The 17,126-nt window shown below is 44.7% G+C and overlaps 1 protein-coding gene across 7 annotated transcripts in view; it reads left to right on the top strand.

Moving 5' to 3' along the window:
- LOC129818109 (scavenger receptor class B member 1-like) overlaps positions 1-2,691 on the top strand; it is a 33,461-nt gene extending 30,770 nt beyond the window's left edge. For 3 of the 7 annotated variants that reach the window (XM_055873688.1, XM_055873689.1, XM_055873687.1), the window contains exon 11: positions 2,310-2,685. In XM_055873688.1, coding sequence (XP_055729663.1) covers positions 2,310-2,456 — 147 coding nt within the window. In that variant the 3' untranslated portion in view covers positions 2,457-2,685. Of the gene's footprint in view, positions 1-2,309 lie in introns of all 7 variants that reach the window. The other 4 variants (XM_055873684.1, XM_055873685.1, XM_055873690.1 and 1 more) reach the window with 3 other exon arrangements.
- Positions 2,692-17,126: the final 14,435 nt, after the last annotated feature.

The following is a 17,126-nucleotide window of genomic DNA, read 5'->3' as shown; positions in this document are numbered from 1 at the left end:
GTCCAAGGTGTACACATACGCTCAGCCTCTATGTCCTAGGTTTACACACCCTTCTATACACACACACACACACACACACACACACACACACACACACACATCATTGAGGACTTACACAATAGGCATTACACTCACCTATATTCATTTACCAACATCTCTATCATTTTAAACCACCATTTTCGCATCCACTGCTGTTGTGCCATGTTTCATAAGACCAAGTTCTCTCTGCCCGTGGTTTGAGTGTGGGTTTTGGAAATGTCAAGTCGAAAGACCTGAGCATGGTTGAGCAAGAACCCAACAGCCCAAAGTTAAAACATTCTCTTGCAGCAGACCCTCCGGTTAAAGACTGCTATTGCTGTAAGAACAATGTTTTAGGTGATCTGTTGACAGGATATTGTGATTTTCATGTGACCCTTTTTAAGCACTGTCACTGACACAGGTGAAATGGACTCTGCATCTGACATGAGACTGTTTTTGTCTGTTTAGTTGCATGTGTATGCATGTCTGACGAGTAGTGGTGTAACAGATCACAAAACTCATGGATCGGATCACGGTTTTGAGTCACGGATTGGATCATTTTTCGGATCAGTCAAAAAAAGGAGACTAATATAACTTTGCTTTCCATTTATTACCATTTAAAGATCACTTAAAGTAAGGAACTTAAATGTTTAAATCAAATCTTAAAATATTCAATACTCAATTGTTAAATTAAAGTGCAATATGAGGCATTATACCTTCTTCCTTTGAACAATAGTGAATGTAAAAATAGCCTGTGTCTACATCAAAAAAAGAAAGCAGACCTGAGCTTAACTTAAAATAGTTTTTCAAAAAGATGAGGATGTCTACATTGTCTGGGGAGAGGGTAGACTTCTTTGCAGTCACTATGTCCCCTGTCGTGGAGAACACCCTCAAGCTAGGAACTGAAGTGCCAGGCTCAGCCAGGTAGCATCTTGCCATGTCAATGTGAGGGTATTTACACTCGTTGCTTTTCCACCATGCCAGTGGATCACCATCCAAGGAGGCGGTCCATCTGGTTCAATGAGATTCCCTTTTGGGATGCTAAATTGATCACAAGTGCAAAGCAAGCTATCTGTGTCCCCAGTCCAGTTTCTATCACTGCATTTACTTGGTTCTGGCATTATCTGTGGTGGTTGGGATATTGCTATTGGGCCTCTCTCTAGCTTCCACACTACTTCTAGCAGTACCTGCGCCAGATTTGTGCCTGTGTGACTAATAGAGGGGCGTGTCTGTAGCATCGGACTTCGCATCTCCCACTCCTCTGTGGTATAGTCAGTCACGTAGCTTTCCGCTGCCCTGAAGGTCCACCCGTCTGTGGTGTAGTGAGCAGTCAGTCACGTAGCTTTCCGTTGCCCTGGAGGTCCACCCGTCGGTGGTGAGGGCAACAGAGGATGCCTTGGATAATTCGTCGACAATTTTGATATTTTCCTGTTCATAAAGATCTGGCACGATCTTCATACTGAGGTGGGTGCGCCAGGGGATTTCCTAGCGTGGCTCAAGCACTTCCACCATATGTTTAAACCCTTTGTTTTCCACAACAGAGTATGGCCTCGTGTCTGCAGAGATAAACATCCCAATAGATTTGGTGATGCTTTAGTCCGGTCTGAATCTGCAGCAAAGGGCTTAAATGCCGCGGTGAAGTTGTCTCTTGGCTGAGTTGGCTCCCGTCACTGACACACCAGGTTGATGACGCTTTAAATGTGTGGCCATGCTCGATGTATTTCCATGATCATACAGCTTTCTGTCACTGCTCTTTTTTTGTCTTTGCGTTTTGCAACGCGAGGATCCAGTATTGATTCGTTGGGATTCAACATGCCCCGTTCACATGAACAGTACACACAACTAATCATCAAAACAACCTTCAGGCTTCAGAGGAATACGCAGGACGCACCTCTTGTCTTTCTTTTCACTGCAGCTCTGCATCGAGATTACTTTAAAAAGTAACAGCTGCAGTAAAACTGTATTTCACATTAGGATGGTTAAACTTTGCAATTGATCCACGGTTCACATGCGTGCCGAACCGTGGGAGGTCTTCCATACGGATCACGGATCGACTAGGGTCTGTTACACCACTACTGATGAGACCTAATGGTGTTTGGGCCTTTTGTAGTGAAAAGGTGCGGCTATGCAATTGATCAAAGTTTTCTCAAACAGATTCACTGACTGAAATGAGAGCATACTTGATCCTAACTATGCTAACAGTGTTGTGCTTTTAACATTATTTCTCACATTCAATCACTCTCTCCTGCGTCTATCTCCTCTTTGACTAACTCTCTCTCTTTTCCTAACAGATAAGATGTGAGAGGACTGTCATACAGGACACCAACGGGAGCGCTTCACCCAGCGAACAAACCCCTCTACTACAGCACTGGGTGGACACAGATAGCAGTCTATCCCAGTGCTGCAGGGCTCTGTGTTTTGAGAATGGAACCCTATAGCCACTGACTGACAATTATCTCTCTCTCTCTCTATATATATATATAATTTAAAAAATCACACACACACACACACACTACCGGTCAAAAGTTTGGCTTCACTTAGAAATGTCCTTGTTTTATGAAAGAAAAGCACATTCTGTCCATTAAAAAATAACATCAAATTGATCAGAAATACAGGGTAGACATTGTAAATGTTGTAAATGACTATTGTAGCTGGAAACGGCTGATTTATAATGGAATACCTACATAAGCGGACATGAGGCCCATTATCAGCAACCATCACTCCTGTGTTCCAATGGCACGTTGTGTTAGCTAATCCAAGTCTATCATTATAAAAGGCTAATTGATCATTAGAAAACCCTTTTTTGCAATTGTTAGCACAGCTGAAAACTGTTGTGCTGATTTAAAGTAGCAGTAAAACTGGCCTTTAGACTAGTTGAGTATCTGGAGCATCAGCAGTTGTGGGTTCGATTACAGGCTCAAAATGTCCAGAAACAAAGACCTTCTGAATCTCGTCAGTCTTTTCTTGTTCTGAGAAATGAAGGCTATTCCATGTGAGAAATTGCCAAGAAACTGAAGATCTCGTACAACGCTGTGTTCGAACCCGCTGATGCTCCAGATACTCAACTAGTCTAAAGAAGGACAGTTTTATTGCTTCTTTAATCAGAACAGTTTTCAGCTGTGCTAACGTAATTCCAAAAGTGTTTTCTAATGATCAATTAGCCTTTTAAAATGAACTTGGATTAGTTAACGCAATGTGCCATTAGAACACAGGAGTGATGGTTGCTGATAATGGGCCTATGTAGATATTCCATTAAAAATCATCCATTTCCAGCGACAAGTCATTTACAACATTAACAATGTCTACACTGTATTTCTGATCAACTTGATATTTTAATAGACAAAAAAATAAAAAATCTTTCTAAAAACAAGGATATTTCTAAGTGACCCCAACCTTTTGAACAGGTGGGTGTGTGGGTGAGCCATGAACTCCCTCAGGCCTGGGCTGGCGTCTGCCTGCCTATACCTCAAATGGTCCGGTTCTCAGCAGGTCCTGCATCTGCTCCTGTAGAGGCTCTGGACCTAGGTTCTGTTTAAGACGTACGAGTCGAAAGGGAAAGGCAGGACCACTCCGGTGTCCCCTCCAATGAGGATCGTCATGGGACATTTGTGCATCCAGTCTTTGTTTTATGTTGTGAATCTCTCGTGTCTCTTATCCTTGCATTTACTCAGTATCATGTGTTTTTACTAGTCCTAAAATGCTGTAGGAATCCACTGAACAAAAATATAAATGCAACAATTTCAAAGAATTTCATGAGTTACAGTTCAAATAAGAAATACATTAATTAGGCCCTAATCTATTCATTTCAAATGATGGGAGTACAGATATTCATCTGTTGGTCACAAATACCTTCTTTTTATTAAGTAGGAGTGTGGATCAGAAAACCACTCATCTGGTGTGACCACCATTTGCCTCATGCAGCATGACATCTTCACATAGAGTTGATCAGGCTGTTTCTTGTGGAATGTTGTCCCACTCATGAATGGCTGTGCGAAGTTGCTGGATATTGACGGGGTATGGAACACGCTGTCGATCCAGAGCATCCCAAACATGCGCAGTGGGTGACATGTCAGAGTATGCAGACCATGGAAGAACCGGGACATTTTCAGCTTCCTGGAGTTGTGTACAGATCCTTGCAACATGGGGCTGTGCATTATTCTAAAACATGAGATGATGGCGGCAGATGAATGGCACTACAATGGGCCTCAGGATCTCATCACGGTATCTCTGCATTGAAATTGCCATCGATAAAATGCAATTGTGTTCGTTGTCTGTAGCTTCTGCCTGCCCATACCATAACCCCACCGCCACCATGGGGCACTCTGTTCACATCGTTGACGTCAGCAACGCGCTCGCCAACACGACACTGTACACGCTTTCTGCCTTCTTCCTGGTAGGTACAGTCAAAACTGGGATTCATATGTGAAGAGGACACTTCTCTAGTGGCCAGTGACAGTGAACTTTTTCCTACTGAAGTCTTATGATGCCAAACTGCAGTCAGATCAAGACCCTGGTAAGGAAGACGAACGCGCAGATGAGCTTCCCAGGGGACAATTTCTGACAGTTTGTGCAGAAATTCTTCAGTTGTGCAAACCAATGAAGGCTCATAATGTCTGGAACGGAGCTAATGGAATGGCATCGAACACATGGAAACGTTTGATATTTGATTCCATTCCACTAATTCCGCTCCAGCCACTACCATGAGCCCAAACCCACAGTTTCATCAGCTGGGTGGCTGGTCTCAGACGATCCCGCAGGTGAAGAAGCTGGATGTGGAGGTCCTGGACTGACGTGATTACATGTGGTCTGCGGTTGTAAGGCCGATTGGACGTACTGCCAAATTTTCTAAAATTATGTTAGCTTATGGGAGAGAAATTAACATTCAATTATTTGTCAATAGCTCTGGTGGAAATACCTAATGTCAGCATGTCAATTGCATGCTCCTTCAACCTGGGACATCTGTGGCGTTGTGTGACAAAACTACACATTTTAGTGGCCATTTATTGTCCCCAGCACAAGGTGCACCTGTTTTAATGATCATGCTATTTAATCAGCGTTTTGATATGCCACACCTGTCTGGTGGATGGATGATCTTGGCAAAGGATAATGCTCACTAACAGGGATGTAAATGAATTTGTGCACAAAATTAGAGAAATACATTTGTTGTGTGTATGGAACATTTCTGGGATCTATTATTTCAGCTCATGAAACATGGGATCAACATTTTACATGTGTTTTATATTTTTGTTAAGTGTAGATATGTATTCTTCTGCTTTCCTCTCTTACTTTACTCCGGGTAGCAGTTTCCTGCATGCACAGATGTATGATCGGCAAACCTTAGCCATTACGGGGAGAAATGCAAAACGGACCCTAAATCTGCATCTAGAGGCAACTTCATTCTACAATAGCTCGCCAGATAAAATATCCAAAGTCTACTGTTATTTGAGATAACGGAGATTTTTGCCAGGGTTGTGGTCAATTATATTTTAATTTCAGTCAATTCATGAAGTACACTGAAATTCTAATGCTTTTCAATGAGGAAAATGTGGAAATGGAATTTGGTTTACTTTCTGAATTGAAGTGGAATTGACCTAACCCTGTTTTTTTGCATGTGGTGAATAACACCTAATTCAGATCAAATTAGGTATGTCGTAGGAATGTCCCTGACTGTTGTGGTTACAATTACTATTGAGCCATTTAAACTCTCGCTCTCTATATATTCCCCAAAAAGATAGGGGATAATGAAGACGACTCATGAAAAAAATTGTCAAGGTTCTTTTCTGCGTAAGTGGGTGTTCCCTCTCTCGCATGGGCATGCTTTCCCACTTGAGCACATGCAAAAATGGTATTGCGAGAGAGGGTACGCCCACTTATACAGACCGGAAACTGCCCAATAACAGCTATCTCTGGCCTACCTATCCTCTCCCCGGAAATTACTCTACTGTCTGGGGTTTTACTACACTTTACTTCTGCCTTTTTAATTGAAGGTGTTTCCTTTGCCCAATTTGAAATTGACCTCTAACCCCTTGGCACTCCATGCAGATGTAGATTTGAGAAGATTTGAGAAGATTGGATAGCTGTGATAGCTCCACATTGTTCTCTGAATTTTTAACATACAGAAAATGCTCCAGTTTAGGGGCTAGCCAGCCTCTGTCACAGGCTTTCACTTCTTAATGTGAGTGATGCCAAGGCATCCAATGCTAGGTGCCAGGGGTCCATTTGGAATTGGGCTGTTTTTTCTGTCCTCTGCATTTCACTGTGTGCTTTCTCAGCACACAGGACCTTTGAATGAGATTGATAATGTGAGATGTGGATTTGCCCCCTCATACTCCTGGTAGACTCCTTTAGTGGTGAAGATGATGAATAACTCTTTCTTAAATAATAAATAAATGTGCCTGGAATAGGTATACAGTACTTCTACTACTGGTTTGGTTTCCTGTGGTATTTTACATCAGAAGGTGGCCTCTTCTGTTCAGGGAAAGGACAAACAGCTCTATGTATGATGACTTTTTGAAATGATTTGGGCTGGAAGTGAAAGACAATGTGCAGTGTTCTATGAAAGATGCAGCAGAGGTAACCCACTGGTACAAGTCTAAAACTGATAAGCCCCCAACATTAACCCCTAATGAATAAACCAATCAGCGTTTACACTCATCACGAAACACATAGTGATCTTGTTTAATGTTGCTGGCGGGAGGGGGGGAACGGGAGCTTGTCCATGAGTATTCAACCAGGCTTGATATGATTGACATTTCCCCTCTGCCTGTGGTCATGAAGCTAGAAGCTGTGAGAGAGGTGGCCCTAGCATAGATTCAAATGTGCATCTCCCACAGAAGGTTGTGAGGGAAATGAATAACAAAAGTGTTCAAGTGGTGAGAAAGTGGCTGTGCTTCAACACACGCCACGGGATGTCTTCCCGAGCCGAAGAGAGGGGGGTTTAGGTGTCATGACTATTGAGAGGATTTACGCTGCTATCAGACTGACTTATCTGTTGAACATGCTCAACAGTGACGATGTGACAGTTAGCCTGAGCCTCCCTCCAACTGGACCTACGGAGGTGGAAGGTTCCACTGGCCAGGGACACTGAGGACAACTTCCTGGGCTTCAGGAGGAAGGTTCCACTGGCCAGGGACACTGAGGACAACTTCCTGGGCTTCAGGAGGAAGGTTCCACTGGCCAGGGACACTGAGGACAACCTCCTGGGCTTCAGGAGGAAGGTCCCACTGGCCAGGGACACTGAGGACAACTTCCTGGGCTTCAGGAGGAAGGTTCCACTGGCCAGGGACACTGAGGACAACCTCCTGGGCTTCAGGAGGAAGGTCCCACTGGCCAGGGACACTGAGGACAACCTCCTGGGCTTCAGGAGGAAGGTCCCACTGGTCAGGGACACTGAGGACAACTTCCTGGGCTTCAGGAGGAAGGTCCCACTGGCCAGGGACACTGAGGACAACTTCCTGGGCTTCAGGAGGAAGGCCAATGGAAAATTGGACAATCATGCTGCGGGCTTTGGAGTGTGGTCAGACTGTCCGGACCTGTGCAACTGGAGTAGAGTTCAGGTGGACACGGACTGATATGCAAAGTGACCCAGTTGTGGCAGATTGCGGTGTTGTTGTGGAGGCTTCTGTAACCCATGATTGAACATCTCATTCTACATCCAGGACAACACTCCTTGGTATCAGACGGATGCAGCTACTGCAACTCTGGACTGCGCTGACCACTCTGTCTCCCATTCCATGTACCAGAATGTTGCCGTTGGTGAGGGCATTCTCACCTTTACTGTTAAGGCGAGGCTGCAACAAAATATAATCTATCACTCTGGTACCCTGCAAACAATTACCCACTTTGTATTCTACATGAGTCAAATGTAATGGAGTTCATTGTCCATGTTGTGAATGGCTGCTGTTCAAACAAGGATTTGTACATTTCTAGCAATTAATCAAATTTATTTATAAAGCCCTTTTACATCAGCCGATGTCACAAAGTGATATACAGAAACCCAGCCTAAAACCCCAAACAGCAAGTAATGCAGATGTAGAAGCACAGTTGCTAGGAAAAACTCCCTAGAAAGGCAGAAACCAAGGAAGAAACCAGGCTCTGAGGGGTGGCCAGTCCTCTTCTGGCTGTGTCGGGTGGAGATTATAACAGTACATGGCCAAGATGTTCAAATGTTCATAGATGACCAGCAGGGTCAAATAATAATAACAGTGGTTGTAGAGGGTGCAACAGGTCAGCACCTCAGGAGTAAATGTCAGTTGGCTTTTCATAGCCGAGCATTCAGAGTTCGAGACAGCAGGTGCGATAGAGAGAGCGAGTCGAACACAGCAGGTCTGGGACAAGGTAGCACGTCCGGTAAACAAGTCAGAGTTCCATAGCTGCAGGCAGAACAGTTGAAACTGTAGCAGCATCATGACCAGGTGGACTGGGGACAGTAAGGAGTCATCATGCCAGGTCGTCCTGAGGCATGGTCCTAGGGCTCAGGTCCTCCGGGAGAGAGAATTACAGGGAGCAGACTTAAATTCACACAGGACACCGGATAAGACAGGAGAATTACACCAGATATAACAGATTGACCCTAGCCACCCGACACAAATTATTGCAGCATAGATACTGGAGGCTGAGACCGGAGGGGTCGGGAGACACTATGCCCCCGTACGACGATACCCCCGGACAGGGCCAACCAGGCAGGATATAACCTCACCCACTTTGCCAAAGCACAGCCCCCACACCACTAGATGGATATCAACAGACCACCAACTTACTACCCTGAGACAAGACTGAGTATAGCCCACGGAGATCTCCCCCACGGCACGACATGGCCGCTTTGTTGACCTGTTGAGTAATCTCACCAACAGCACACATGCATAAACATTGTTGTGTAAGGGGAAGCTAGTTTGATGTTGATAATGATGTGTTTTCCTGTGTACAAATACACCAGATATTGTTGTTGTGGGGGAGGTCCGGGGGAGGTGCTGATTGGACGGCTACATGGAGCAGGCCTTTTCTGACAAGCTGCTTCAGTACCAGCCCCTCGTGGTGCTGGGACAGCCTGGGTGGAGGTACAAGCTGGTGGTGCTGATATTTGGCAGTCTCGGCCACATACACAGGCTTGCAGTGCGTGGCCTCCAGATTGCGGGCCTGACAAAAACTAGGGCAAACCAATTGGCTAGTTACTGCTCTGTTTCAGCTGTTGTGGGCAGCCTAGCTGTTTGGAGAAGGAGGTGCTTTCTGTACCCTTAAGTGCCATGCAGACAGGGACCTTTGAAATGTTTGGATCCTTTTTGTGTGTGTATGCACAGAAATCTTCACTCTGGTAACTGTAAAAGTATTGAGTAACACGTACAAAGACTTAGCAAGAGATAGAATACAATATAAGCCATGAGGCTTTAGATGTGTTTGTGTGCATGCAAGTGTGTTTGCTTAGTATGCAGGCTACGTGTGTGAAGTGTGTTTGCTTAGTATGTAGGCTACGTGTGTGAAGTGTGTTTGCTTAGTATGTAGGCTACGTGTGTGAAGTGTGTTTGCTTAGTATGTAGGCTAAGTGTGTGAAGTGTGTGCTTTTATTGATTTATAACACACAGGAAGAATTGCATCACAGACACAGTGTGCATCTCAGGGTGGTATGGTTGGAGTTTCATGGGGATGACTCCAGTGGTCAGCAGAACGACGATGACCATGGCAATGAAAACGATCACCACGGTTACTATGCCAACGATCAGCTTGATGTTCTTCCTGCGGTAGGAACGAGCCACCGCTTCACACTTCCTCTCAAAGAGCTTTGACTGTAAACACACACCAGAGAAAAAGAGATGGGGGAGAAAAGAGAGAGATGTACAGTAGTCTATGGCATGTGCTGAACTCAGAGCTGCAACTGCTACCAGGTGGGGGTGAGGAGGGTGAGATGGAGGGGATGGAAACACTGACCAGGTAGGGGTGAGATGGAGGGGATGGAAACACTGACCAGGTAGGGGTGAGATGTAGGGGATGGAAACACTGACCAGGTAGGGGTGAGATGGAGGGGATGGAAACACTGACCAGGTAGGGGTGAGATGGAGGGGATGTAAATCTACTAACCGAGTCCTGGAGGTTTTCTGCTATGGAGGTGAGGTGATCCCGTCTCTCCTCTGCAACATGTTCTCTGTGTTCTGTTTCAAGTACAATTTAGTTGATTTTACTTTAGTTGATCACACTGCTCTTATTTGCATGCTCAAAATACAATCTTATCTGCAGACAGTTGTGTAGTTGCAGGCTTTTGCTCCAGCTAAAGTAGTACCACCTGATCCAACTATCACCTAATCATAGTCTTCAAAAAATAAGATCTATAAGGGCTCTATTCAATTTGTAGCACTGAAGATCCGCTTTATAGCCGATTGACAATTAAAGGCAATGTTCCTGAGGTTGCGGACACTGCATTCAGGTAAACGCTGCATATGTCAGCTCAATCGGAAATTACCTTTAATTTGATCGCTGCTCTTCCGGGGATACTTCGGTTATGCTGATTGAATAGTGCCCCTAGTTGAATCAGCTGTGTAACTGTCTTGGCTAATGTGAAAGCCTACACCTTCTCTGGTCCTCCCTCCTCACAGGGTAAAACACATTCAGGGTCGTATAAGAGAATACATGTTGAATACCATACACTAGTCACACTCACCAGCTCATCTTCCATGACCAAAATGTTCAAACTCTCAGCGATCACCTAGAAAAATTCTAATTTGGTAGGAGAGTTAGGATACTCCGTTGTTAAAAGTTGGTTTGGGATATTTAGTCAACATCTTCCTGATTATTCAGTCATCTCTTACAGTCTATCTATATAGTCATCACCAAACCCTTACCAAACTCTCCTATTCTCTTCCTCCTCAGACAGGTTTTTCCACATATTTCCACTGCACTCTCCAAGAGTCAGAGGTGTGTGTGTGTGTGTGTAAAAGTAAGAGAGAGAAAGACTAGAATGTTTTAGTTTGGTCCACTAGATGGAATCAGAGTGAAACAGATGCTTGTTGTTGAAGAACAGAATCAGTCCTCATTCTCCTCTTCTTCCTCTCAGATGGATGTGACACCGAGGGCAGAGATGGCCTTAAACAAACTAATAATGGTCTGATTTCTTCCACTGAGAGAGGAGTAGAGAGAAGGGAGAGAGAGGGGTAGGGAGAGAGGGGTAGGGAGAGAGAGAGAGAGAGGGGTAGAGAGAGAGGGGTAGGGAGAGAGAGAGAGAGAAGGGAGAGAGAGGGGTAGGGAGAGAGAGAGAGAGAGAGGGTCTGGGTCTGGAAGAGTATATACTGTAACAATGAACAAAAGATGAGCCAGCATGAGAGGACAGGACAGAAGGGGACAAAAGAAAGAGGGATGTGGGAAAGAGAGCAAAACTGAAGCGTTACAGATTCCGCGATAGAAATGTAAAATTAACTTCCGATTGAGTCGACATATGCAGCATTTACCATGAATGCAGTCTCTGTTAACGTGGGAACATTGCCTAAAAGAGAGCAATGAAACAGGACAGCAGTCAGCTAAACAAGCGAGGGAGGAATCTATTAAAGCTGAGAGATCAGGAGAGAGAGCGGGAGGGAGAGAAAAAGAATGTGGAATAAAGAGGGGAGGAGTGAATCGTCTGGTAACATTTAGAGCTGCTGAACCTTTTGGCTAATTTGAGTGTCTGTCTGTCTGTCCCCTCTGTGTGCATGCAGGTGCATGTTTATGTGTGTACTTGCAGGTGTGTCTTTGTATGCAGGTGTGTGTTATTTGAACTTGCCCGCTCTCTGAACCCTTTCTCCATCCTTTCATCCCTCCCTCCATATAACCCAGCTCTTCCACAGGCTTTAGAAGTGTGAACATCAGTTCAGAACAAACAGACACTCTTGTAGTGCAGGTGCGTGGGTGATACAGTAACTGTCTGAAAAGAAACTCTTGCGAACAGATGTTTGTGTTTGCATCACACAGATGCCACAATCCCTGGTTTTCAGGTTATGCTATAAAATGCACTTGTAATTCACTAGCAATGCACATATCAACATGACGTATTGGACAGAGCGACAACAGAACAACTAATTTAGTGGACGTTTTCTCCAATGATCAAGTGTCTCCAGAAATGGCATGGTGTCAACCAATGGCGGACAGTATTTGCTTTAACGTATTTGTGTGTACATATGTATGTGTTTCTGTTATATGTGGCACGTTGATATGAGAGCTACACTCAGTGGCCAGTTTATTAGGTACACCCATCTCGTTCCGTGTCGGACCCCCCTTTGCCTCCTCCTACCGTATTCTTTGGGGCATAGAAGGGGGACCAAAAGTGTGCTATTCCCTACACCATTACACCACCACCTGCCTGTACCTTTGACACCAGGCAGGATGGGGCCATGGACTCAAGCTGCTTAGCCAAATTATGACTGGATTCGTCGGATGTTTTTCTACTCTTCAATTGTCTAGTGTTGGTGATGGCGTGCCCACTGCAGCCGCTTCTTTTTAGCTGATAGGAGTGGAACCTGGTGTGGTCATCTGCTGCAATAGCCCATCCGTGACAAGGACAGATAAGTTGTGCGTTCCAAGATGTCGTTCTGCAGACCACTGTTGTACTGCGCCGTTATTTGCCTGTTATGGCCCGCCTGTAAGCTTGCTTACCCCAGAACTGTCGTGTGTGAAAAGCCCAGGACGCCAACCGCTTCGGAGCTACTGGAACCGACACGCCTGGCACCGACGATCATAACACACTCAAAGTCGCTTATGTCACTCATTTTGCCCATTCTAACGTTTAGTCGAACAGTAACTGAATGCCTCGATGCCTGTCTGCCTGCTTTATATAACAAGCCATGACCACGTGACTCACTGTCTGTAGGAGTGAACCATTGTGAACAGAGTGGTGTACCTAATAAACTGCCGACCAAGTATATTCAGCTATTGGCAGCTTCCTGACGCTCTTCTCCTCTGACTCTGGATGTCTATAGGAAATTACCTGCAATTTATACACAAGTACGTGTTCACACACACACTAAAGCAGATGGGTTCACATAGAGTAGCTGTAACCATAACAACCTGGCCTAGCAAAACAGAAGACCCCCACCCGTCCTCAATACCAGCTCTGTCACACTGTCTGGTCTGAACACAGAGGAACAGTAAAAAGGATCTGCCATTATTGAATAATAACACAGGAGTAATGTCATATCTGTAGAAACAACCAACCTGGTCTCCTCTTCATTTACACACCAACTGCCAACACAACATAACAGCTCCCAATCACTATCGTTGTAACTCTGATACACACACACACGCACAACGGACACACTCATCATGGCAGAACATGCAGTCACAGATGGTGTACAATAGCCTCATTTCATTTACAATCAATTGAAATGAAAATGTGTGCTCACTTAGACTGTTTGCTTTATCATGAGTTTTAACTGCAATAAAATCAGTGGGACGGTTTAGATTTAATAGCAACTGACTGAATTTTGGCAGACCTAAAACGAGATCAGACTGGAGTTCTTCCAGACACCTGTTGACGTTCAGAGCTCGTCTCAGAGACCTCCTGACAGACAGACAGATGAGCAGGGAGACAAGACAGACACAGACAGACAGATGGGCAGGCAGACAAGACAGACACAGACAGACCAAGAATTGAATGGATTTACTGATCAGACAAATCGATGGGCTGTTCACAGCATCTCTCCATACAGACAGTCTGTCCTCCTGTGGAATGGATTGTCCTAAAGGCTAGGATGTCTGTCAAGACAGCCATTTAGAGAACGTCAACTTTCCAAGTTAACGTTCCTCATTTTATCTTGATATAATGTACTACTTTATAGTAGCGTTCCTCATTTTATCTTGATATAATGTACTACTTTATAGTAGCGTTCCTCATTTTATCTTGATATAATGTACTACTATAGTTCTCTGTATCATAAATATGTTTATTTGTGGTGTATCAGCAGCATTCTTCAGATAATTCACAACTTTGACTATTTTGACAGAATGATGTCTGGCTACTGTTTGATACAGTAAATAATATGTAATCATACTTCAGTCAGGTAGAAAAATATAATGGTCACAATGTCATTCAATACAACACAAACATGAAGACTGTAAAACTCTGGGCAACATCTTTTGATGCACAACAAACCAAAGATAGATACACCTGTATATTCAGAACGGAGTCACCATACCATAACACATTCAATTGTTTCACTTTTCATGTTCATTTATGTAAACACTGGACACACTCAATAAGAATGAATAACAATGACTATACTTTATAAAATATTGTGTGACATGACAATAATGGAGGAAATAACATTCTCAGTTCTTCAGGTAAATGAGTTGAAATAGTTTGTTTACCTTCTAAATAAAACAGTCACAGATATGTCCAGCTTTTTGTGACAATCATGCATCAATCACACCGGCGCTTATCCTCATGCACAGATAGCTGAAGCAAGGCATGACAATCGTGTGTGTGTGTGTGTGTGTGTGTGTGTGCGCGCACCATTGTTCAGACACACACACACATTGTAGGAAAGGAGCAGTTGGTGGACGCTCAGTCAGGTGTTCAAAACAAGACACACACACACCTGGGCATTGAGTGACACTTGGCATGTCATACCTGGCTGTGATACGTCAGCCACCAGCTGTGGCAGAGATTTTAAGTACCAGTGTTTGTGTGAACCAAGCATGTATATATAGTACATACGTATGTTACGCACGCCTCTGAGAAGAGGGAACGCAACTCCCTGCTATAACTCAACTCTCTGAAGTGCAAGAGGTATGGACTGTAGGTGCGAGCAAGGATGACACAAAAGCAGATTTTACCGTTTACTTGGATTTATTTTCTTACACGGTAATATGGGGAAAAGGGGCTGGACGGAACCAAAGCAAAGAAAGTAAATATCAAAGTTCCCCCTCTCCTATCTAACCTGCCTACCCACTTAACTTACCTAACTTAGCACCGTCTGGTGCCCTAACCAAAATACAGGGGGTGGTCCGCCCAGGTCTTACCTAGTGTGCCTAGACAGTAAATATACTACGGGTATATGTATGCCCTCGGGCCTCTTGCCTAAGCACTCCCAAAGTGCCTTCTCCTTCCCCCCTGGGAACAAACGAAACAGAGTAATTTTTAACGATTTCACAAACACTCACAAACACAGGACATAGAAAAACTGCTACCAACAACAGTACATACCACACTTTCTGATACACAACCCACACTATATCACAATCTAATTTTTCTCTCTCTCAATCTCCAAATCTCTACTCCTTATCTCATCTCTCTCCTCTCTTCCCTCTCCTGGGCAGAACACTGGCTTTTATCTTCAGGCGGCAATGGTGATTAGAGTCAGCTGCTTCTTGACGAGGGGGCGGGGTCAGCTCCAATCACCAATTAGCCTGGGGTTGACCAATCAGCTGGTTGGGGAGTACTTCAGGAAGCCATCTCCTGAAACACACACTCAAATACAAAACAGAACACAGAAACTGGGGAACGTAACAACGTACATTATACATTCACATTAAATCATAGACACATACTAAGTAACATACTAAGTAACATTACAGATAACATACTAAGTAACATACTAAATAACATACAAAGTAACATACTAAATAAAATACTAAGTAACATACTAAATAAAATACTAAGTAACTTACTAAGTAACATTCTAAATAACATACTAAGTAACATACTAAGAAACATTCTAAATAACATACTAAGTAACATACTAAATAAAATACTAAGTAACATACTAAATAAAATACTAAGTAACATGCTAAATAAAATACTAAGTAACATACTAAGTAACATTCTAAATAGCATACTAAATAACATACTCAGTAACATTCTAAATAACATACTAAGTAACATACTAAATAACATTCTAAATAACATACTAAGTAACATACTAAATATGTTCTATTTGGTTTGATCAGGGTGTGATTTGGGTGGGCATTCTATATTCTTTATTCCTATGATTTTGTGTTTCTTTGTTTTGGCCGGGTATGGTTCTCAATCAGAGACAGCTGTCTATCGTTGTCTCTGATTGGGAATCATACTTAGGCAGCCTGTTTTGCCACCTTAGGTTGTGGGATGTTGTTTTTGTTAGCTCTGTGTAGCCATCAAGACGTTACGTTCTTTGTTCTTTTGTTGTTTTGTTTGGTGTTCGTTTTTTTTTTTATAAAGAAGCATGAACGCTGCACCTTGGTCTTCTTCCCACGAGCGTTACAGAACATCCCACCACAAACGGACCAAGCAGCGTGGTAAGGAGGACTGGACATGGGAGGAGATCCTGGCGGGGAAGGATCACCTTCCATGGGAACAGGTGGAAGCAGCTAGGAGGGGGGCCCAGCGTTACGAGGGGACACGGCTAGCACAGAAGCCCGAGAAGCCACTCCCCCCCAAAAAATGTAGCTCTGTGGGGGGCACACGAGGAGATTGGCTGAGTCAGGTTGGAGACCTGAGCCAACTCCGCATGCTTACCGTGGGGAGAGTGTGACTAGTCAGGCCCCATGTTATGCGGCTCTGCGCAGTGTGTCTCCAGTGCGTACTCATAGCCCGGTGCTCTATATTCCAGCTCCCCGCATCAGCCGGGCTAGAGTGGGCATCCAGCCAGGACGGATGGTGCCGGCTCAGCGCATCTGGCCTCCAGTGCGTCTCTTCGGTCCAGGATATCCTGCGCCGGCGCTGTGCACTGTGTCTCTGGTGCGTGTCCACAGCCCAGTACGTCCTGTGCCAGCACCCCGTAGTTGCCGGGCTAGGGTGAGCATCCAGCCAGGAAGGGTGGTGCCAGCTCTACGTTCCAGACCTCCAGTGCGCCTCCTCGGCCCAGTATATCCTGCGCCGGCTCTACGCAGTGTCTCTGGTGTGCTCTCACAGCCCAGTGCGTCCTGTGCCAATGCCCCGCAGTTGCCGGGCTAGGGTGAGCATCCAGCCAGGATGGGTTGTGCCAGCTCTGCTCTCCAGATCTCCAGTGCGTCTCCACGGCCCAGTGATGATCCATGGCACGAAGCCTCCAGTGATGATCCATGGCACGAAGCCTCCAGGGATGATTCATGTCACAAAGCATCCAACGACGGCCTCCAGTCCAGAGCCTCCAGCGACGGCCTCCAGTCCGGAGCCTCCAGCGATGGTCCTCAGT

Source organism: Salvelinus fontinalis, chromosome 21, assembly GCF_029448725.1.
Source record: "Salvelinus fontinalis isolate EN_2023a chromosome 21, ASM2944872v1, whole genome shotgun sequence".
NCBI classification, from domain to species: domain Eukaryota; kingdom Metazoa; phylum Chordata; class Actinopteri; order Salmoniformes; family Salmonidae; genus Salvelinus; species Salvelinus fontinalis.
Note: the sequence above shows the minus strand (reverse complement) of the source record. Positions and strands in the feature narration are given on the sequence as shown.